Raw genomic sequence first — 24,789 nt, 5'->3', positions numbered from 1 at the left:
AAAAAAAAAAAAAAAAAAAAAAAAAAAAAAAAAGTTAAATATGAACAATATAAAGGGATCAGAAAGAAATACAGACTTATAGGAGAATATAATTATAGTCTTGGTGTGATAAAGCTATTCCTAACCAAGATACAAAATCTTGAAGTCATGAAGATATAAGATATTTTAAATAAAGTAAAAAGACAGTACTAAGTGGGAAGAAAATATTTTAAGTGGTTAAACAGTCAAATAAACAATATTCCTACTATATAAGTAAGAACTCTCGCAAATTAAAAGACCAAAAACTCCAGCAGAAAAATGGACAAAAAGTAAGAACAGACAGTACACAATTGGGGAAGTACAAATAGCCAATAACATTTGAAAAGATGTTCAACTAGCAATCAGGAAATTCAGATTTAAAAACATATCAGGCCGGGCGCAATGGCTCACGCCTGTAATCCCAGCACTTTGGTAGGCCGAGGCGGGTGGATCACGAGGTCAAGAGATCGAGACCATCCTGGTCAACATGGTGAATCCCCGTCTCTACTAAAACTACAAAAAATTAGCTGGGCATGGCGGCGCGTGCCTGTAATCCCAGCTACTCAGGAGGCTGAGGCAGGAGAATTGCCTGAACCCAGGAGGCGGAGGATGCAGTGAGCCGAGATCGTGCCATTGCACTCCAGCCTGGGTAACAAGAGCAAAACTCCATCTCAAAAAAAGAAGAAAAACATAATATATCAAATTTTTTTTGCTCATCAAATTTGGCTTAAATTTTTTAAGATATAATATTGCATATTGTGTAGGTATAGGAAAATGGGGATATTCTCTTACTGTGAATTGGAGTATTAAAGTGGTGCAGCCTACATGCTATATGATTCCAACTATTTAGTAGTTTCCAGGGATTAGAAGAGAAGGAGGAATAAATAAAGGGAGCACAGAGAAGATTTTTAAGGCAGTGAAACTGCTCAGTATGTAATTATAATGATAAATACATGTCATTATAAATTTGTCCAAACCCATAAATTATACAATACCAAGAGTGAACCCTGATGTAAACTATGGCTTTTGAGTGATAATGATTTGTCAATGGAAGTTGATCAGTCGTTACAAATGTACCACTCTGGTGAGGGATGCTAATAATGGGGGAGGATATGTATTTGGGAGGTCTTGGGGGATGTGGGTAACCTTTTTACATTCCTCTCAATTTTGCTGTGAATCTGAAACTGCTTTAAAAAACAAAGCCTAAGGCTGGGCACAGTGACTCATACCTATAATCCCAGCACTTTGGGAGGCCAAGATGGGAGGATCACTTGAGGCCAGGAATTCAAGACCAGCCTGGGCAACATAGCGAGACCACACCTTGAAAAAAAAAAAAAAAGTCTATTAACATAAATATATAAACAAAAAAGGTGCAATTTTTTTAGAAGAGAACATTTAAATAGTGCATTCGTTTGACTTGTCAGCTACACACCAACTATCAAGATAACAGTTTTCTTTTCCATTGTCAAAAATTTTTACAAGATGTCATTCTGACACATGAAAAATGGTATTTCATTCTAATTTTTATTCAGATTCCTTTGCTTTAGTTGTATGCTAGTAAGTTTGAGTGTTCTAAAAATGTAGTCATCACTTTTTAATTATTTCTTTTATAGATTCGAGAGTTCTGAATATACTTATCACTATACTGTGTCAAATCTGTTTCTCTCTTTCAGACCTCACTGTCCCCACCCTATTTTAGACTCACCTCATCCTACAAATTCTTGTACTTTTTAAAAGCTTCATGCCTTTTTTTCCGATTTTTCCTTGTTTTGGAAATTCCTCCCCCAATCTTTGCCTTTCACATGCTTAACTTTCCCTTGAACCTACTTTATACAACATGTTGGATGATGGGATAATAACCACCAAACAGATTGTGCCTGTCTCATAGTAATTATTACATCCTTTCATATATGATTCATCATCTGTATAGCTGTCTTAAATCTGCCATTTGAATTCAAAGCCTCTTGAAGGCAGAAACAATGTCCTCCACACCCGTTAAGCTATCTTACATATAAGAGATTCCTAACAAAGGTATCTTGAATTGAATTGAAGGTCAGGTTTAGCCTTTCCTGTTAGTTGAAGATTTTCATTATGTTGTGCATCAGAATTATTATTGTTATCCACAAACATTTGTCAAGCATCCAACAGGGGCATTGAATACCGCAGCAAGTACTGTAGAGCTATAGAATGAAACAAGATAGGGTTCCTGCAGGGCTTATGATCTCTTACCAACTAACCAGTAGATTTTCACAATCTTTAAATGAAAATCATTATTTTATAGGTTTAGAGCCATGTATCCAATGCCAGCACCATAGGCACAGGATAACATGGGATGTATCCAATGATTGTTTAGATAGTAGATACTATAGGACCTTAGAGAAAGGAGTAAGCATTTTTGTGCTGGGCTAGTAGGGTACCTCTTTATTGCTTATGAGCCTTCAAGCAAAGATAGAATGAAGACCAGCAAGAAGGAGTGAAGGGACTGCTGAGTAGGCAGAGGAATAACCGTATAGGTTGCATTGAGAAGATGAGCTGACATAGAACACTCTTATGTGGGTCAGGGTATTCCTAGGCAAGTTTTTTGTTTTTTCCTTTTTGTGACAGGGCCTTATTGACTGTTGCCCAAGCTGGAGGGCAGTGGCACGTTGAACTTCTGGGCTCATACTATCCTCCCATCTCATCCTCCTAAGTAGCTAGGACTACACGTGTGAGCCACCATACCCAGATCATTTATTTTTTGTAGACCCAGGGTCTCTCTATGTTGCCCAGGCTGGTCTTGAACTTCTGGCCTCAAGCAATCCTCCCTCTTTGGCCTACCATAGTGTTGGAACTATAGGCATGAGTCACCACTCATGGCTTCTAGGCAGCTTTTCTGGTCTTGGCATGTTTAATGATCTTGTTGAGCAGGTAAATGACTGTAGTGTGCCCTGTGTATTTTCTTCATATTTTCTAACATTTATTAACTCATATTCCTTAGGGTTTTTGGTGTGAGGAGCAGGAAGCTAGAGTAGGGAGTAGGGAAGGTCATCCATAGACTCCTCTTTATATTCCAAATTTTATTACTATTAAAGCATTTTATGTTGGTGGTAAGGAAATTCTGAGCATAGAACATTACCAATTGTTGCATCCTTTTGGTTTATTATCACAGACTAGATGAGACAATACAGGCCATTGCCAGTGGAACCTTGAATCAGACACTGACCAAATTGGATAGATCTTCTGAAGAGCCTTTGGGAGTTCTGGTAAATCCCAACATGTACCAGTCTCCTCCCCAGGTTAGTGGACCCTTGCTCTAAGTGTTGATAAGAGAAATTTGGCTCTTGCTGGGCCCGGTGGCTCATACCTGTAATCCCAGCACTTTGGGAGGCCGAGGCGGGTGGATCACGAGGTCAAGAGATCGAGACCATCCTGGTCAACATGGTGAAACCCTGTCTCTACTAAAAATACAAAACATTATCTGGGCATGGTGGTGTGTGCCTGTAATCCCAGCTACTCAGGAGGCTGAGGCAGGAGAATTGCCTGAACCCAGGAGGCGGAGGTTGCGGTGAGCCGGGATTGCGCCATCGCACTCCAGACTGGGAAACAAGAATGAAACTCCGTCTCTAAAAAATATTAGAAAAAAAAAAAAAAAAGTGTCTATTTCATAGGCTTTAGATACCAATCAGCTGTCTCAACACACCTGCCAACCTTATTCTCTGGCTCACATTTTTTCCATTTTTACTGCAATACTTCTGACAAATTGACTTGTGTTATCGTCTAAGTATTTTCCAAGAAAGGGTTTTGTTATGCACTACAGAAATTTAGATACACACACACAAAAAAAACAAATTCAGACAAAAATTCCATGGTCCTTTTATTAATGTTCTTTATCTTTTATAGAATATGGGTAAGCCCATAGAGTGGTGTTTTAAATTAATTTATGAATTCACTCATTTATCATCATCCTTTATTTTACCATCCAGTATATTGAGACTCTACTATGGATAAGCACAATAACAACTGATCAAGCAGACACTGATTCTATCCTCAAAGCACTCACAAACTAGTAGGGGTAAAGATCTATGTTTTTGTTTTTGTTTTTGTTTTTGTTTTTGTTTGAGACAGAATTTCACTGTGTCCCCCAGCCTGAAGTACAGTGGCTCAATTTCAGCTCACTGGAACCTCTGCTTCCCAGGTTCAAGCGATTCTCCTGCCTCAGCCTCTCAAGTAGCTGGGATTACAGGCACACACCACCAGGCCTGGCTAATTTTTGTATATTTAGTAGCGAAGGGGTCTCACCATGTTTAGTCAGGCTGGTCTGGAACTCCTAACCTCGGTGATCCACCCACCTTGGCCTCCCAAAGTGCTGGGATTACAGGTGTGAGCCACCATGCCCGGCCTAGCAGCTCTAATAAACACTAATAGAGTGTAAGTATTAAGTTCTATGGAATTCCAGAGGAGCAGGAGACTTCTTCTAGCTGAGGGCAGTCAATAGGTTTTATAGGGAAGCTGACATTCATTAAAAGTAAATATTCACCGGGTGCAGTGGCTTATGCCTGTAATCCTAGCATTTTGGGAGGCCGAGGTGGGCAGATTGCTTGAGCCCAGGAGTTACAGACTAGCCTGAGCAACATGGCAAAACCCCGTCTCTACTAAAAATACAAAAATTAGCTGGGCATGGTGGCATTGTGCCTGTAGTCCCAGCTACTTAGGAGGCTGAGAGGGGAGAATCACCTGATCCCCGGATGCAGAGATTGCAGTGAGCTATGATCATACCACTGCACTCCAGCAACAGAACAAGACTCTTGTCTCAAAAAAAAAAAAAAAAAAGGTAAATATTTGAGAAAAATGGATGTTTGGGAATTGTGGAGAAAAAAATTTCAGGCAGAATGAATTGTAGACACAAAGGCATGTGTACATAAAAACATGGGATATAGATATAGGAATTTTCAAGCACACAAATCTGAAGAGGGAATTCCAGGCAGAAGGTACAACATGTCCAAAGGCTCAGCAGCATTGCAGGTTTGGGGAATCACAAGTAATTAACTATTGTTATGGACTGGTAAATCTCTTAGTTTCCTAGGGCTGCTGTAACAAAGTACCACAAACTAGGTGACCTAAGACAGCAGAAATTAATTCTCCCACAGCTGGAGGCTAAAAGCCCGAAATCAAGGTGTTGGAAAGACTACATTCTCTCCAAAAGCTTTACAGGAGAATGTTTCCTTACTTCTTTAAGCTTCTGGTGGCTCTATGTGTCCCTTCCCTTGTAGCTCATCACTCTAATCTCTGCCTCTGTCTTCACATAGACTTCTTCCCTGTGTGTCTCTTTATCACTCTGTGCCCTCTCCTCTTACAAGGATAGAAGTCATTCGTTTTAGGGCCCACTATGATCCAATATAATCTCATCTTAAACAGATTACATCTGTAAAGACTGTTTCCAAATAGGATTGTATTCACAGATACTGTCTAGGTGGACATTGATTATGGGGGGGATATGACTCAACCCAGTACAGTAAGCAACACCTAACCATGAAAGATTTTTTTTTCTTATGCTAATGAGTTTAGGTTTTGTCCTAAAGTAGGCAAAGAAGTGTTCTGGAAAAGTTTTAACAGAAGATTGGCATGACTTCTATGGCTATATAGAGAATGGATTGGAGGGAAGGGTAAGATTAGAAGCAGAGAAATTGCCAAGGAAGTCCTTGCAATAGCACTGTGGAAAGATAATGCAAGTCCGAATTAGCGTTGTAGTACTAGTGGAGCTGTAGAAAGTTATTTAAAGACCAAAAGTGGGAGCTGGGCCTGAAGTGTAGTGGTACACATCTATAGTCCCAGCTACTTGGGAAACTGAGGCGGGAGGATCACTTGAGCCCAGGAGTTGGAGGCTGCAGTGAGCTGTGATCAAGCCACCACACTCCAGTCCGGATGACACAGTAAGACCCTATCTCTAAAAAGAAAACAATTATCATCATAAAAAAGGCTAAAACTTAGCCGGGCACGGTGGCTCACGCCTGTAATCCCAGCACTTTGGGAGGCTGAGGTGGGCGGATCACCTGAGGTCAGGAGTTTGAAGCCAGCCTGACCAATATGGTGAAACCCCATCTTTTAAAAAAAAAAGGCTAAAACTGGACTAGGTGTGGTGGCTCACGCCTGTAATCCCATCACTTTGGGAGGCCAAGGCAGGTGGATCACCTGAGGCCGGGAGTTCAAGACCAGCCTGACCAAAATGGAGAAACCCCATCTCTATTAAAAATACAAAGTTGGTCAGGAATGGTAGTACACGCTTGTAATCACAACTACTAGGGAGGCTGAGGCATGAGAGTCGCTTGAACCCAGGAGGTGGAGATTATAGTGAGCCAAGATTGCGCCATTGCACTCCAGTCTGGGCAACGAGAGCAAAGCTCCGTCCCAAAAAAAAAAGACTAGATGAAGAGACCTGCTGACAGATTCTTTAATAGTATTATTGAAAGATAATGAAGAATTAATTTAGGAAAGTGGCTGTGTAATTAGAGGCAACAGCTATAGCAGAAATAGAAAATAAATTTGGGCCTCAAGGTTGTTTACATACCAACATTTTATGAAATTATTTATTTCCAGCCAGATGTGGTGGCTTACACCTGTATTCCTAGCACTTTGGGAGGCCAAGGCAGGAGGATCATTTGAAGCCAGGAGGTCAAGACCAGCCTGGGCAGCAGAGCAAGACACTGTCTCAAAAAAAAATTTTTTTTCGGGCCGGGCGCGGTGGCTCAAGCCTGTAATCCCAGCACTGTGGGAGGCCGAGGCGGGTGGATCACGAGGTCAAGAGATCGAGACCATCCTGGTCAACATGGCGAAACCCCGTCTCTACTAAAAATACAAAAAATTAGCTGGTCATGGTGGCGCGTGCCTGTAATCCCAGCTACTCAGGAGGCTGAGGCAGGAGAATTGCCTGAACCCAGGAGGCGGAGGTTGCGGTGAGCCGAGATCGCGCCATTGCCCTCCAGCCTGGGTAACAAGAGCGAAACTCCGTCTCAAAAAAAAAAAAAAAAAAAAAAAATTTTTTTTCAAGAAATTATTTATTTCCCCTAAAATGGATTAATTCTTTTTTCTCTGTTGTCCACTGTAAGAACTTCTGTCTCCTATTTAGTATGTACTCAATTCTGCCATATATTTTGAATAGTTATATATGTGTCTATCTTCCACTAGGATTGTTAAGTTCCTTGCAAGCAAGAACCATATCTTTTTCATATTTTATGTCTCCCTAGTTAATGTGCTTTTCACAGTTAAGTACTCAGTAAATGTTTATTTAATTTGTAAAAATGTGTATTTTTAAGATATGCCACAATTGACAAGCATCATAAAATTATATTGCAGAAAAATCCTTAGAAATTCATTTAGTCCAACTTCATCCTTTTCTAGTTGGAAAAACTGAAACCTTTAGGGGTTAAATGATTGTCTACGGTTTTGACTACCACTCAAAGTTTTTTCTGTAATTTATTATATTTTCTTTTTTTTTTTTTGGGACGGAGTTTCGCTCTTGTTACCCAGGCTGGAGTGCCATGGTGCGATCTCGGCTCACCACAACCTCCGCCTCCTGGGTTCAGGCAATTCTCCTGCCTCAGCTTCCTGAGTAGCTGGGATTACAGGCACGCGCTACCATGCCCAGCTAATGTTTTTTGTATTTTTAGTAGAGACGAGGTTTCACCGTGTTGACCAGGATGGTCTCGATCTCTTGACCTCGTGATCCACCCGCCTCGGCCTCCCAAAGTGCTGGGATTACAGGCTTGAGCCACCGCGCCCGGCCTATTTTCTTTTTTATTTATTTTTGAAACCGGATCTTGTTCTGTCATCCAAGCTAGATCACAGCTCACTGCAGCCTCAACCTCAAATGGCTCAGACTAAAGTAGTCACGTGCCATCATAACTTGCTAATCTGTGTATATTTTGTACAGAAAGAATTTTGTCATGTTGCCCAGGTTGGTCAACTCCTGGGCTCAGGCAATCCTCCTGCCTTGGCCTCCCCGAGGCCTGGGATTATAGACATTGTCCATCATGCCTGGCCCATATTATTATTATTATAAATAATAATTATCATTATTAATTATAAATATTTTAATAATTATAAATAATTATTTTTAAAGTTCAGCTTTTTATTGAACACATTATAAAAGAGGTTTTATCAAAAAGACCAAAGCCCATGTCATCATCAGACTCCTCGGATTCTTCTTTCTTTGTTTCCACTTTCTTCTCCTCGGCTGGAGCAGCAGCAGTGGAGGGGGCAAGACCTCCTGCTGGTGCAGCACCAGCTGCTGGAGCAGGTCCACCAGCCCCCACATTGCAACCCTTACAGAAGGCCTTTGCAAACAAGCCAGACCAAAAGGTTCAACATTTATACTGGCTGCTTTAATAAGGGCATTGATCTTATCTTCCTTAAGAGGACGGTCACCTTATAGTCGTGCAGAATAAGGGCCGAGTAGATGTAAGCGAGCTTGGTAGTAGAGGAGGCCATCGTGCGGGTGAGTGTGGGGCTAGCACTGCCAGACGTGGTGCTAGTTGCTGGATGAAGTAAGGGCCTCACCCCAATGCGGCCTTAGCTTGGAAGGACCAAGCACCTTGGTGGCAGCTGAGGAAAACCCTTATTATTATTTTTAAAGACACAAGATCTTACCATGTTGCCCAGGCTGGCCTTGAACTTGTGGGCTCAAGTGATCCTCCTGCCTCACCTCCTGAGTGGCTAGTGAAGCTACAGGCATGCATTACTGTGTCCAGCTTTATAAATATTACATTTTTAAAAATTAAGACAACCCCAAACATCATCATGCTAATTGCCTTTATTTTTAAACTTTTATTTTGGAGCATATGGTCTTGTTGCTCTGGAAGAAACATTAACCTTTGTCATTCTCTGTCTGAACTGTTGCCAAGAATCTTCACTCTCCTGTAATTACCTGTACCTTATAATTCTCTATTCATTTTACATGCTGGGAACCTTGTTTTAGCAGTCCTCCATCCCCTCTTTCAGGAAGCAAGTTGTTCATTTCAGGGTAGGACACTATTTCATGCATCCAGTAGTCAGAACTGCTGCCTCTCACAGCATCTGTTTGGCTTTGTCATGGTATCGGCATGTGACACTGCCCCTAAGCATATACAGAATTGTGGAACAAAATGTTAAAGCTTCAGTTAGCTCACAGAATTCTATTGAAAAATTATCCAGAACCAAGTATGGATCATTACATATAAAGTAGAAATAATTACAGTTCTTTTGGTCTGATAGTTGTGCTGTTGCTGGAATTTGGAAGCATTGTTATGGAGATTTCAACATTCTAATTATCCTTTAAGATGGAATCTTGTTATCATACCTGGGACTTCTACTGAATTTATACTGTTTCTACCCTTCTAGCCTTATTCCAGACAAAGATGGGATGTATTTTTTGTTTGTTGATGTTGTTTTGAGACAGGGTCTCGCTTTCTTGCCCAGGCTGGAGTGCAGTAGCGTGATCTTGGCTCACTGCATACCCCACCTCCTGAGTTCAAACAATTCTCCTGCCTCAGCCTCTCAAGTAGCTGGGATTATGGGCATCCACCACCACGCCCAGCTAATTTTTGTATTTTTAGTAGAGATGGAGTGTCACTATGTTGGCCAGACTGGCTTCTAACTCCTGATCTCAAGTGATCCACCCGCCTTGCCTCCCAAAGTGCTGGGATTACAGGCATGAACCATCATGCCCAGACTGGGATATATTTTGCTAAGAAAAGTTCCCAGTATGATTTCCTCATTATTAGCATGTGTGTCATTTTGGCCACCTACCCCAGATTCTTCCCTTAAAAGACAGAACTGTATGCTTGTTTTTCTGTGTAGTGGGTTGACCACACAGGTGCAGCCTCACAGAAGAAGGCTTTCCGTTCATCAGGATTGGGACTAGAGTTCAATTCATTTCAGCACCAGTTGCGAATCCAGGATCAAGAATTTCAGGAAGGCTTTGACGGTGGCTGGTGCCTCTCTATACATCAGCCCTGGGCTTCTCTGCTTGTCAGAGGGATTAAAAGGTAAGAATGAAAACGAATCTGGGCAATGGAAGATCTTGGAGTGACATAAATTTAATTTAGAAATATGGATTGGAATTAGTTTTCCTCAAAAAGTAGTGATTTATAATACTCTTCAATAAATAGAACTTTTTTTTTTTTTTTTTTTTTTTGAGATGGAGTCTTGCTCTGTCACCCAGGCTGGAGTGCAATGGCATGATCTCTGCTCACCACAATCTCTGCCTTCTGGGTTCAGGTGATTGTCCTGCCTCAGCCTCCAGAGTAGCTGGGATTACAGCTGTGTGCTATCACGCTTGGCTAATTTTTTGTATTTTTAGTTTCACCATGTTGGCCTGGCGGGTCTTGAACTCCTGACCTCATGATCCACCTGCATTGGCTTCCCAAAGTGCTGGGATTACAGGCTTGAGCTGCTGCACCTGGCTGATAAATAGAACTTTAAACAACATATTCGTGTTACTGACTTGATAGTGGTATATTTTAAAATTAATTTTAAATTGACAAATATAGTAGTAGTAGTTTTTGTACTGAATAGCTTAAAAAACAAACTGAGGGCCGGGCGCAGTGGCTCAAGCCTGTAATCCCAGCACTTTGGGAGGCCGAGGCGGGTGGATCACGAGGTCAAGAGATCGAGACCATCCTGGTCAACATGGTGAAACCCCGTCTCTACTAAAAATACAAAAAATTAGCTGGGCATGGTGGCGCGTGCCTGTAATCCCAGCTACTCAGGAGAATTGCCTGAACCCAGGAGACGGAGGTTGCGGTGAGCCGAGATCGCGCCATTGCACTCCAGCCTGGGTAACAAGAGCGAAACTCCGTCTCAAAAAAAAAAAAAAAAAAACTGAGCTTAAAAAGGCTAATGAACCAAGTCATAACAAATATAGAAGACCAATTTTTTCATCTTTGGAAGCAAATCTATTGGAAAAACTTATCTTGGTCTTGTCCTTGTAATATACTACTCAGCAACCTTAATAATTTGATCCTATTTGAAATATAGTTTTGATGCTTATTTACTTATTAAGATACCAGCATACTTGATTTTGTTTTTCTATCTGTATATCTATTAATCTGGCTAATAATATTGAGAAACTATTTCATCACAAAATCCTTTCCTACAAAAGTAGGGGAAACTGAGATAAGTAGAGGTATTATGGAGCTGAGTTACACCTGTTAATGATGATTATTTAATAGCTTACTATTCCATGGTTTCTTGTGTCTTTTCTTAATTCAGTTTTTAAAGATAGTGTTTTCCTTTGCTTTTCTTACACATGTAAATAGAAAACTATAAAGTAGTACAGAAAAGTAACTAGAAAGATTACCTAGAATCCCACACCAAGAAACAGCTATTATTAGCATTTTGGAGTGTTTCTATTTTTCTTTTGAGACTGAGTTTCGCTCTCGTTGCCCAGGCTGGAGTACAATGGTGCAATCTTGGTTCACCGCAACCTCCGCCTCTCTGGTTCAAGTTATTCTCCTGCCTCAGCCTCCTGAGTAGCTGGGATTACAGGCATGTGCCACCATACCTGGCTAATTTTGTATTTTTAGTAGAGATGGGATTTCTCCATGTTTGTCAGACTGGTCTCTAACTCCCGACCTCAAGTGATCCACTCCACCTGGGCTTCCCAAAGTGCTGGGAGTACAGGTGTGAGCCACCACCCACCTGGCCATTTCTGCTTGTCTTGTGTAAATTGTTTTAGGGTGAGAGCATGATATATGTGTTCGTGTTTTTCTTCTTTCATGTATCATTACAACATATTTTATTTTCCTTCTTATTTTTTTCTATTAGAATTTTATATACCTGTCAATGTCCCAACTCATAACAGTAAAAATATCTTATACTTAAATAGAATTTCAGTTTTCAAAGCAGTAGCTCTATGAAATATAGTCGTGTGCTGGATAATGGGCAAATAACTTGAATAGATTTTTTACCAAAAAATAAATAAATGTAAATATAAGGCCAATAAGCACAAGAAACAATACTAACATCTTTGGTAATTAGGGAAATGTCAATCAAAATTACCATGAGACACCATGTCATACCCAGTAGGTTGGCTATAATTAAAAATAAAAATAGGCCAGTGCAGTGGCTCACACCTGTAATCCCAGCACTTTGGGAAGCCATAGCAGGCAGATCACAAGGTCAAGAGATTGAGACCATCCTGGCCAACATGGTGAAATCCCATCTCTACTAAAAATACAAACATTAGCTAGGCATGGTGGCGAGCACCTATGGTCCTAGCTACTGTGGAGGCTGAGGCAAGAGAATCACTTGAACCTGGGAGGTGGAGGTTACAATGAGCTGAGATCACACCACTACACTCCAGCCTGGGGACAGAGCAAGACTCCATCTCAAAAAAATAAAAATAAGGTATAGTGGCTCACACCTGTAATCCCAGTACTTTGGGAGGCTGAGGAGAACAAATCACTTGAGCCAAGGAGTTCAAGACCAGCCTAGGCAACATGGTGAAACCTCATCTCTGCCAAAAATACAAAAAATCAGCCAGGTGTGGTGATGCGTGTCTGTTGTCCCAGCTACTTAGGAGGCTGAGGTGGGAGAATCACTTGAGCCTGGGAGGTAGAAGCTGCAGTGATCTCAGATCACGCCACCTCACTGCAGCCTGGGCTACAGAGAGGGAACTTATCCCCAAAAAATAAATAAATAAGGTGGTGGCTCACACCTGTAATCGCAGCACTTTGGGAGGCCAAGGCAGGTGGATCATCTGAGGTCAGGAGTTCAATACCAGCCTAGCCAACATAGTGAAACCCCACCTCTCCTAAAAATGCAAAAAATTAGCCGGGTGTGGTTGTAGGCACCTGTAATCCCAGATACTCAAAAGGCTGAGAAAGGAGAATCGATTGAACATGGGAGGTGGAGGTTGCAGTGAGCTGAGCTCGCACCATTGCACTCCAGCCTGGGCAATAAGAGTGAAACTCAATCAACCAATAAAGTTGCTGATGGTGTAGAGAAATTAGGCTGGGCTCAGTGGCTCACACCTGTAATCCCAGCACATTGGGAGGCTGAGGCAGGTGGATAATTTCAGGTCAGGAGTTCAAGACCAGCCTGACCAATACGATGAAACCCTATCCCTACTTAAAATACAGAAAATTAGCCAGGCACTGAGGTGCAGTGTGGCTGACACCTGTAATCCCAGCACTTTGGGCTGAGTTGGGCAGATCATGAGGTCAGGAGATTGAAACCATCCTGGCTAACATGGTGAAACCCCGTCTCTACCAAAAATACAAAAAATTTAGCCAGTTGTGGTGGCACTTGCCTATAGTTCCAGCTACTCAGAAGGCTGAGGCAGGAGAATCGCTTAAACCTGGAGGTGGAGGTTGCAGTGAGCAGAGGTTATGCCACTGCATTCTAGCCTGTATAACAGAGCGAAACTCCGTCTCAAAAAAAAAAAAAAAAAAAAAGAGAAAAGGGAAAAAAAGATTATAATATCTATTTTTGCTGTACATTTTTTTTCTTTTTTTGAGACAGAATCTCACTCTGTTGCCCGGGCTGCAGTGCAATGGCATGATCTCAGCTTGCTGCAACCTCCACCTGCCAGGTTCAAGCAATTCTCCTGCCTCAACCTCCTGAGTAGCTGGGATTACAGACGTGTGCTACCACACCCAGCTAATTTTTTTATTTTTAATAGAGATGGAGTTTTGCCCTGTTAGCCAGGCTGGTCTCAAACTCCCGACCTCAGGTGATCTACCAGCCTCCACCTCTCAAAGTGCTGGGATTTATAGGTGTGAGCCATTGTGCCCATCCTTTATTGTACCTTTTCTATGTTTAGATATATTTCGATATACAAATAGTTATCACTGTGTTCCAATTGCCTACAGTATTCTGTACAGTAACATGCTGTACAAGTTTGTAATTTAAGAACAAGAGGCTGCCGGACACAGCGCCTCATGCCTATAATCCCAGCACTTTGGGAGGCCAAGGTGGGTAGATCACCTGAGGTCAGGAGTTCGAGACCAGCCTAGCCAACATGGCGAAACACCATCTCTACTAAAAATACAGAAAAAAAATTTAGCTGGGCATGGTGTTGCGTGCCTCTAATCCCAACTAGCTGGGAGGCTGAGGCAGGAGAATCACTTAAACCTGGGAGGTGGAGGTTGCAGTGAGCCGAGATCGCACCATTGTATTCCAGCTTGGGCAGCAAGAATCCAACTCCATCTCAGAAAAAAAAAAAAGAGGCTATACCATAGCCCAGGTGCATAGCAGGTTATACCATCTGAAATTGCCTAAAGACACATTTTTCAGAACATATTCCCATTGTTAAGCAAGATGTGACTGTAGATTAGGCCAGTATTATCACAATCTTTGGCAAATGAGGATATTGAAGCAGGCAAAGGTAAAATATGAAGCTAGTTAGTGACAGAGATGGAACTAGAGTTCAGGTTTTCAAAGTGCTCTTTCCTCTCTACTGTTCATGTTTCAGATATTACTTGACAAATGATTATCAGCATTTAGGCATAGTCATTTCTACTTTGGTAGTTTTACTATTAGCTGCCATTTCTCTACTTTATTAAGGTCCGCTACACCGTTTCTCCCATCCTGAAGGTCAGTTCTTGCTTTGGCTCCTAATTATTTCATAGTTCATGTCTGTAAGTGCCATTAGAGAAGTGCATGGAAATCCACTTCTGCTCCAGGATGATCAAACCCTTAGATGTCTGTTCTCACTGAGTTTTCTGCAATTTAGGTGTCTTCCTTTTCCAAAGTAGAAAACTAAACAACTTGCCTTCTGCTAAGGGAATCAGAGTATTTACATTTCTCTCATTCTATTTTGGATCTGGTATTCAAATTTTCTCACAGAAGCGAGCAGCGTGAGCAGCATCTAGTGCATAGTCACTTTATTTTAATCCCACAGAAATAAAGCAGGTGGTTTTGCCACATTTGTGGAATCATTTTCCCAGTAATTCTTCAGATTATTTGGTGCAGAGGGAAGACATACGTTGGTTCATTCCCCATATCATGCACCTACTATAAGCCTGGCACTCTTCCAATATATTTGTGTTGAAAATCCAAGTATATGAAAAATTAATAACCCCATTTTCCACTATAAGAATGGGATGGGGGCCGGGCATGGTGGCTCACGCCTGTAATCCCAGCACTTTGGGAGGCCGAGGCAGGTGGATCACAAGGTCAAGAGATCGAGACCATCCTGGTCAACATGGTGAAACCCCGTCTCTACTACAAATACAAGAAATCAGCTGGGCATGGTGGCGCGTGCCTGTAATCCCAGCTACTCAGGAGGCTGAGGCAGGAGAATTGCCTGAACCCAGGAGGCAGAGGCTGCGGTGAGCCGAGATCGCGCCATTGCACTCCAGCCTGGGTAACGAGAGCGAAACTCTGTCTCAAAAAAAAAAAAAAAAAGAATGGGATGGGAGGGTTATATTATCAAGGTACCTTATATAATTTGGTGGGAGGGAGTAACAAACATCTTTTTATAACCCTTGGAAAGTAGCAGTTAAATTCTGAATGCATGCTGTTATTCTCCTTACAGGTTCTTTCAAACTAGTCCACAAGTTGTTTAATAATCCACCAAGAAAACCCTGAATACAGTTAAAAAATGTAAATGGGTGTGGTTCTAATTAAAAGAGTGAAAGCGTTTTTATTTACTTAAATTATTGTAAATAATAAAAAGTAACATTCTTGGGAGTTTTGTGTAGGTGAGGATTTTTCTGTTAGATTGGAGAACAAATCAACTAATCTTCCAGGAAAAGTTTAGCCTTTGACTCAAGGGCAAGGATTTCCATATCTCTGGGATGACTTATATGCCTTGAATTTATAGGATTTGTGCTGGGTGTGGTGGCTCATGCCTGTAATCCCTGCACTTTGGGAAGCTGAGGTGGGCAGATCACCGGAGATCGGGAGTTTGAGGCCAGCATCACCAACATGAAGAAATCCCGTCTCTACTAAAAATACAAAATTAACCAGGTGTGCTGGTGCATACCTGTAATCTCAGCTACTCGGGAGGCTGAGGCAGGAAAATTGCCTGAACCCCAGAGGTGGAGGTTGCAGTGAGCCAAGATAGCACCACTGCACTCCAGCCTGGGCAAGAAAATTGAAACTCAGTCTCAAATTAGATAGATAGATAGATAGATAGATAGAAAAAGAAGGAAGGAAGAAAGAAAAGGAAGGAAGAAAAAGAAGGAAGGAAAGGAGGGAGGGAGGAGGGAAGGGGGGGAGGGAGAGAGAGAGAGAGAGAGAGAGAAAGAGAAAGAGAAAGAGAAAATATAGGATTTGTATTATAGAAGCACCAAAACTGGTGAGGGCTCCAAGTCTGAGTTGTAGGGATCAGGTGAAAAGCAGGCAGGGGTTGAGAGAGATGACTTATCGTTATTCTGATATAGAAGAAATTAGTGGACAGAGTTCATCCTCAAGTGAAAGGTATTGTGAGAGAAAAGTGTTTTTGACAAAAAATATCCTTCCTGGTAAGGCATCATCTACAGACCTCTTGGTTCAACTGGATAATTTGCTATAAGATTTGTTATATATCATGGGATCTTCCAGGAAACTGGAATTTAGATCACTCCCACTAATGTGTGTTTGTTTAAGGGTAGAGGGCAGATCCTGGTACACTCCCCACAGAGGACGACTTTGGATAGCAGCCACAGCCAAAAAACCCTCTCCTCAAGAAGTCTCAGAACTCCAGGCTACATATCGTCTTCTTCGTGGGAAAGGTAACAGTTGTATGTTCTTCTTTCAATTTTACTTTGTGGAGAGAAGTCATTGACATTCATCTTCTTTCAATTCCTTCTTCCTTTGGCTTTTTCTTCGTTGAAAGGGACTTTTTTTTTTTTTTTCTTTGGGACGGAGTTTCGCTCTTGTTACCCAGGCTGGAGTGCAATGGCACGATCTCGGCTCACCGCAACCTCCGCCTCCTGGGTTCAGGCAATTCTCCTGCCTCAGCCTCCTGAGTAGCTGGGATTACAGGCACGTGCCACCATGCCCAGCTAATTTTTTGTAGTTTTAGTAGAGACAGGGTTTCACCATGTTGGCTGAGGCTGGTCTTGAACTCTGACCTGAAGTGATCCGCCTGCCTTGGCCTCCCAAAGTGCTGGGGTTACAGATGTGACCCACCTCACCCAGCCTAAAACCACATTTCTATTTCGATTGATATCACTGGCTTGTTTTAAAGACATTTATTTTTATGGTTTTAACCACATTTTAATTTTTTTTTCCTTGTCATCTGTAACTGCCTTTCTTTGCTTCCAAAACTCATCACTACCAAACTCCAATCTGATAAAATTGCATACAGTAGAATTGATTTGTTTAGAATGAGTTTCTGGGGTCCTTGAACTTTGATGGTATGAGGGCAAAGGAAAACTTTTCTAGCTTAGCATGTAGATAATGGCCTAAGTGAGCCAATCACTAGATTTTTTTGCTAAAATACAATAGTTGTGCCAAGTAAATCTCACTGTTTTTCTTATGTCTACAAATAGATAATGGAAAAAGTTATTAACATTTGTTCAGAATTGAAAACAGATTCCTGAGGTCCAAGATCACAAAGAAGGACATTTATTCAATCCTTTTGTTATTCCTGATTCAGATGTGGAATTTCCTAATGACTATCCATCAGGTTGTCTACTGGGCTGTGTGGACCTAATTGACTGCTTGTCCCAGAAGCAATTTAAGGAGCAGGTAAGTAGAGTACTTTTTTTCTTTAAGTAGAGACGAGGTTTCGCCATGTTGGCCAGGCTGGTCTTGAACTCCTGACCTCAAGTGATCCTCCCACCTTGGCATCTCAAAATGCTGGGATTATAGATATAAGCCATCACACCCAGCGTGGTGCATATAAATTTCTGTATAAAAAGCCATTGTCATATTCCAGTTAACAAGTATAGGGTCTTCATCCCTTACAAAAACCTTGCAGAAACCCTTGATTATTCCTTGAATTATTTTAATTAGGGGGTGGGAATAGTAGGATCTGTTATTGCTAATTCTGGAGATTTTGGTCCAGGCTATTGAACTTATGATGGGCAAATATATTTGACTCTGATTGCCATGACTACTATGCCATACTTGGGAGGAGGTTTGTGTATTTATATATGAATATACATATGTATGTATTTATACATTTTATTTGGGTCACTAAAGATTGAACTGACAGGCCAGGCATGGTTGCTTTTGCATGTAATCCCCACACGTTAGGAGGCCAAGGCAGGTGGATCACCTGAGGTCAGGAATTCGAGGTCAGCCTGACCAACATGGTGAAACCCTGCCTCTACTAATAATACAAAAATTGGCCTGGTGCAGTGGCTCATGCCTGTAATCCCAGCACTTTGGGAGGCTGAGGCAGGTGGATCACCTGAGGTCAGGAGTTTGAGACCAGTCTGGCCAACGTGATGAAACCCTGCGTCTACTAAAAATACAAAAATTTAGCTGGGTGTGGTGGTGGGCGACTGTAATCCCAGTTACTTGGGAGGCTGAGACAGGAGAATTACTTGAACCCAGGAGGCAGAGGTTGCACTCAGCCAAGATCATGCCACTGTACTCCAGCCTGGCAACAAGAGCAAAACTCCGTGTAAAAAAAAAAAAAAAAATAATATATATATATATATACGTGCGCGCGCACGTGCACACACACACACACACACACACACACACACATAAAATTAGCCAGGTGTGGTAGCACACACCTGTAATCCCAGCTACTCAGGAGGCTGAGGCAGAACAGCTTAAATCTGGGAGGTGGAGGTTGTAGTGAGCTGAGATCATGCCACTGCACTCCAGCCTGGGTAACAGAGCGAAACTCTCAAAAAGAAAAAGACCAGTGTTGTGCTTCATGCCTGTAATTCCAGCACTTTGGGAGGCCGAGGTGGGTGGATCACAAGGTCAGGAGATCGAGACCGTTAACATGGTGAAACTCCATCTCAACTAAAAATACAAAAAAAAAATTAGCCAGGTGTGGTGGCAGGCACCTGTAATCCTAGCTACTCGGGACACTGAGGCAGGAGAATCACTTGAACCTGGTAGCAGAGGTTTCAGTGAGCCAAGATCACACCACTGCACTCCAGCCTAGGCGACAGAGCGAGACTCCATTTCAAAAAAAATAAAATAAAATAAAATTGAACCGACATAACTATAGTACATGTTTGAACAGCAGAGGGAGCTGAAAGACTTTAACTTAATTAGAAAATTCCTGAAACATAGGACCCTTATGTTTAGACTCAGAACTGGCAGAAATCCAAAATGAGAAAAGTCCATCCTGGAAGCACGAAGAGTCTTACCTAACAGTATGGTTTTCCTGTTCTCTGAACAGTTACTTTAGATAATAGGGCCTCCACCACTGTGCTGAAGAAAAAGTGCTTCAGTTTCATTTATCTCAGCAAATTCTGTTTTTCAGACTTTCTTACCTTTCATTACTCTCGTTACTGTCTACTTTTTTCCTTTACTATTCCCAGCCATTTCACCCTCTCTGTTCTTTACTCTTATTTATTTATTTATTTATTTTTTGGAGACAGGGTCTCACTGTATCACCCAGGCTGGAGTGCCAATCTTGGAGTGCCAATCTTGGCTCACTGCCTCTGCCTCCTGGGCTTACCGTGCCTGGCTAACACTTGTTATCCGTCTATATTTGTGTCTTTCATTTTCTTGTGGGTTACCTGCTCGATCTTCTCTGATTATGTGAGTACAATGCATGCATTTTGGTGTGAATTTTGAATTCTAGCCTTTTATTCTTCTCTTAGTATCTGATCCAGATCCAGGTAAAACCATAGACACGTGGAGGCTGGGCTATCCGTCTGAGCCTTTGCCCATTTTTTTTCAATGTCTACTTTCTTCCTCCCTCCTCCCTTTTTTCCCCCCATCCCCAAGTCTAGAAGTAGTATTATAAAAATATCTTACATTGGTAGGCTTTACAGTTTTAGAGACTCATAGTCATTAACAGCATAGTGTAACATACTGCATTCTGTTTTCTTCCTGAGATATGTATTTGTGTTCTAAAATAGAACCCAGGGGCATATGGCAGTGTGGATGATGGTTTTTGGCAAGGGGCCTTGCCTTATTTTCTCATCTATTGATTAAGCAAACCACCACCTGATACAAGGTCAAATGATTTCAGTCTCTAGACAGCCAGTCTTCTTTGTGCCACAAATTTGTGTAGAGAAGGGTAGGAAACTATAATCCGGATCTATCATAAGGGTTATAGGACTTAGAAATCTAATTAAAACAAGTCTTGTTGGTTTCTGAAGGATAACTCTTTTTCATGATACTTCTCCTTGAGCTTATATTCTGTCTCTTGTCCTGAGATTGCTGCAGACAGCATGTAGAAGTGCAGGAATCCTCCCAGATGTTCCCAGCTGGAGGTGCTGGCAACTCTCTTTTTGAATGTCTCTGATATGTAACATTAAAATATACCAGAAGCCAGAAGCCACTAGGCTTCATCGGATATGGGAATGCCATACCCATTTTACCCATTTTCCCTATGGTCAGCTTTTCTGTAGCTTTTTTCCACTGTTTTTTGTTTGTTTGTTTGTCTGTTTGTTTGTTTTGTTTTTCTGGTTTTGAGACAGAGTCTCTCTCTCTTGCCCAGGCCGGAGTGCAGTGTTGTGATCTCAGCGCACTGCAGCCTCTGCTTACCAGGTTGAAGCGATTCTCCTGCCTTACTTTCCTGAGTAGCTGGTATTACAGGCATGTGCCGCCATGCCTGGGTAATTTTTTAATATTTTTAGTAGAGGCGGGGTTTCACCATGTTGGTCAGACTGGTCTGGAACTTCTGACCTCAGGTGATTTACCCACCTCAGCCTCCCAAAGTGCTGGGATTACAAGTGTTAGCCACCACATCTTTACTGTTTCTTTTCTGTGTTTGAGGGTAGCATATGAATTTATTCAGAGTTGATGTTAGCCCTATTTTAGTCTTATTTATTGAGTAAAGAGTTTATCACTTTTAAAAGTTGCAGCTTTGGTATTTGGCTGTCTCTTAGAAAATATCAAGACCACTCTCTGTAGTTTACCTGTGTCTGTTTGAGCTAGAGTTCTGTGATGTAGAAAGTGTACTTGTCTAGTCTGTTATACCAGCCCCATTCTTGTTTCCGAATGAATGAGTCGAGAGTTTAGGAATAATGCCAGTTGACTAGCATTTACCAAACTATTCCATGGCATGGGTGTTCTCTGAAACACAAATTTGGGAAATATCTTTGGATTAAACAGATCTGTTTACTATAGAACATCTCAGAGCCCTTAATATACTAGTGTAGATTATGGCTCTCTAAGAGGTGGATATAACATGCATCCCAAAACTTTGAGCATAAATTAATCCCCCACCAGCACATGTGCTACCTATTTACCTACTGCAGAACTGATATCATGGTATGTACAATTTAGGAGTGTTATGTGTTTGATTTTTCTTTATTCTCATAGGTCAACTCACTGAGAAAGAACAATCCAGGAAGTAGTTTCCTAACCTGTGTCTTCCTTCAATATCTCCATATTCATTTATCACCCAGCTGAATCGCATTTTCTTTGAAAACTAGTGTGGATCTAGTAATTTTTATTTCAACTGAAACTAACTTCCTGTGTGACTTGGACCACATTTTGCCTCTCTATACTGTTCGCTTTTCTTTCCTCCCAAAAAACTCAGTAATTTACTTCTGACCTCACATTCTTGGCCTTTCTTTGATAAATTAAAATACACTAAGCCCTCACTATTTTTGGCATAGTATGATCATTTAGTCATCTTAAAAAGAAAAAAAAAAAGAAAACTGAAAAGGTTTTGTTAGTGGTTGTTTTAAAATCAAGTGCACTATGCTGTTAAGTGGCTTTAAAAGATATATGCTTACAGGTGGAAAGTCCAAAAAAAGAAAGAAAGAAAGAAAAAAAGATATATGCTTTCCCCTGAGCCATGAACACTATAGTCTTCCTTTTATCTTCTAAGACTAGTATGGCCAACATGACTAATTTATGCCAGAAAAAAAAAATCCCTCTAGACCTTCAGCCCTCCTGAGTAATGGCAGAGGATCATCCTAGAGAAGGTAGAAGTGATACATAAAAGGCTATGGGTTCAACTCAGGGTAAAAAGGTAGATGATGAGAGCCATCTCATTAAAGCTTCTCCTGTGATTCCCCTGGAAGGAGCCCTTGCTGTTTGCCAGCATTTTATCTGCCAGCAGCAGATGTAAGCTCTCAAAAACAGCAGGGAGGATGTTGACTGCAACAATGCATCAAGGCTGTGGTTTGTAACCTCAATAGTAAGGCAGTTAAAACTTTTTTTTTTAACAAAGACATTTTGATTGCCAAATCCATAACCATTAGCAGCTGTGGTTTGAACAGTTCTCTAGACCTAACAAGTTTTCAAACAAAAAGTTGAGTTGGTGGCTTTTGATTCTACTCTTCTGTGTTGTTTGTGCTATTTATATCCCTGCCTTCAATAGAAAATCTGATTTGTCTGAAATCTCCAAGGTCGTTAATTATTCTATGTCTTGTGAACTGAATCCATTCCTTTCCTGCCAGCTTACTGATCCTTTAGTCTATTTGATGTTATGGCTTTTATAACAGCCAAGACCCTATCTTCAGGAATTATACTGAAGCGGTTATACTGCTGGGTGCCTGTTTCCAATAATTGACATCAGCAGTAGATTTGCAGTCTTCCACTTGGGAAGAGAATATTACTTGTTCCCTCTTCTAGAAGAGTATCCTCAGGATCTAGGAGAATTTGCTAGAAGAAAAATAAACAATTTTTTTAAAGTAAAAAAAAAAAAAAAAGAATATCCAAGCAACATAGATCTTCAGGAATAGTCCAAGTATCATGTCGTATGTGGAAATAATCAGCTTCTATCATCAATGGATTGTCTGTGAGTCTGAGAGGTGAGAAATCAGAAAATGAAGGATTTTTTTTTTTTTTTCCTTTTATGAGACAGGGTTTCACCATCTTGGCCAGGCTGGTCTTGAACTCCTGACCTCATGATTCACCCACCTCAGCCTCCCATGTTTCATGTATTTAGTGTTTTGTTTTTCATCTGAAAATGAATATGAAATTCTTAAGATTTTCATATATATTTGTTCATTAATAAATACTTGAACAAGGCATGGTGGCTTACGCCTGTAATCCCAGCACTTTGGGAGTCCAAAGTGGGTGTATCACTTAAGGTCAGGTGTTGGAGACCTGGCCAACATGGTGAAACCCTGTCTCTACTGAAAATACAAAAATGATCTGGGTGTGGTGGTGCATGCCTATAATCCCAGCTACTTGGGTGGCTGAGGCAGGAGAATTGCTTGAACCCAGGAGGTGGAGCTTGCAGTGGGCTGAGATTGTGCCACTACACTCTAGCCGGGGTGACAGAGCAAGACTGTCCGGAAAAAAAAAAAAAGTAAATAATACTTGAGTGCCTATTATAAATCACACCCTGTTCTAGACACTGAGGGAAACAAAAGGATGAATCAGCTGTGGATTCTGTCCTCAGATGTTTGAAAGACTGCTAGGTACATATGTATATAAACAATATAAAAAACCAAAATAAAAAGTGAAGCTAATTTTTTTTTTTCTGAGACGGAATTTTGCTCTTGTTGCCCAGTCTGGTGTGCAATGGCGTGATCTTGGCTCACTGCAACCTCCGCCTCCCGGGTTCTAGTAATTCCCCTGTCTCAGCCTCCTGAGTAGCTGGGATTATAGGCATGTGCCACCATGCCCACCTAATTTTGTTAGAGATGGGATTCTCCGTGTTGGTCAGGCTGGTCTTGAACTACTGACCTCAGGTGATCTGCCCACCTCAGCCTCCCAAAGTGCTGGGATTACAGGTGTGAGCCACGGTGCCCTGCTAATTGTCTTAAAAGAAGTAAAGACTGTCTCTGAGAAATATAAAGGACGGAAAGCTTGCTTCTAACTGGGAGGTATCCCAAAAGACTATTAATTTTTTTTCTTTTTTTTCCAGCATCGGGCGCCTTAAAGACTTTATTAAAAGAGATGGTTTTGAACTAGCTTTGAAGGATAGTAATGAAATCTATCATTTCTTAAAATTTTTTTATTTTTTTATTGTTATTGCATTTTAGGTTTGGGGGTACATGTGAAGAACATGCAAGATTGTTGCATAGGTACACATGTGGCAGTGTGATGTGCTGCCTTCCTCCCCATCACCTACATCTGGCATTTCTCCCCATGCTGTCTCTCCCCAACTCCCCACCCCCTGCTGTCCCTCCACTATTTCCCCCCAACAGACCCCAGTGTGTGATGCTCCCCTCCCTGTGTCCATGTGCTCTTATTGTTCAACACCCACCTATGAGTGAGAACATGCGGTGTTTGATTTTCTGTTCTTTTGTCAGTTTGCTGAGAATGATGGTTTCCAGGTTCATCCATGTCCCTACAAAGGACACGAACTCATCGTTTTTGAGGGCTGCATAGTATTCCATGGTGTATATGTGCCACATTTTCCTTGTCCAGTCTATCATCAGTGGGCATTTGGGTTGGTTCCAGGTCTTTGCTATTGTAAACAGTGCTGCAATGAACATTCGTGTGCATGCATCCTTACAGTAGAACGATTTATAATCCTTTGGATATATACCCAGTAATGGGATTGCTGGGTCAAATGGAATTTCTATTTCTAGGTCCTTGAGGAATCGCCACACTGTCTTCCACAATGGTTGAGCTAATTTACACTCCCACCAACAGTGTAAAAGTGTTCCTATTTCTCCACATCCTCTCCAGCATCTGTTGTCTCCAGATTTTTTAATGATCGCCATTCTAACTGGTGTGAGATGGTATCTCAGTGTAGTTTTGATTTGCATTTCTGTAATGACCAGTGATGAGAGCATTTTTTCTTTTTTTTCTTTTTTTTTTTTTTTTTGA

At 41.4% G+C, this 24,789-nt stretch overlaps 1 protein-coding gene and 1 pseudogene across 3 annotated transcripts in view; one reads left to right on the top strand and one right to left on the bottom strand.

Moving 5' to 3' along the window:
* LOC116564247 (activating signal cointegrator 1) overlaps positions 1 to 24,789 on the top strand; it is a 65,735-nt gene that overhangs the window by 14,840 nt on the left and 26,106 nt on the right. For both annotated transcript variants that reach the window (XM_032297192.1, XM_032297193.1), the window contains exons 5-8: positions 3,167 to 3,293; positions 9,829 to 10,016; positions 16,567 to 16,691; positions 17,561 to 17,652. In XM_032297192.1, coding sequence (XP_032153083.1) covers positions 3,167 to 3,293; positions 9,829 to 10,016; positions 16,567 to 16,691; positions 17,561 to 17,652 — 532 coding nt within the window. The remainder of the gene's footprint in view (positions 1 to 3,166; positions 3,294 to 9,828; positions 10,017 to 16,566; positions 16,692 to 17,560; positions 17,653 to 24,789) is intronic.
* LOC116564252 lies at positions 8,105 to 8,555 on the bottom strand (annotated as a pseudogene). The gene has a single exon (XR_004274813.1). The product of XR_004274813.1 is annotated as a 60S acidic ribosomal protein P1 pseudogene (transcript).

Source organism: Sapajus apella, unplaced genomic scaffold (assembly GCF_009761245.1).
Source record: "Sapajus apella isolate SASKATOON/1434 unplaced genomic scaffold, GSC_monkey_1.0 scaffold37, whole genome shotgun sequence".
NCBI classification, from domain to species: Eukaryota; Metazoa; Chordata; class Mammalia; order Primates; family Cebidae; genus Sapajus; species Sapajus apella.
This window is presented reverse-complemented; position numbering and strand designations above follow the sequence as displayed.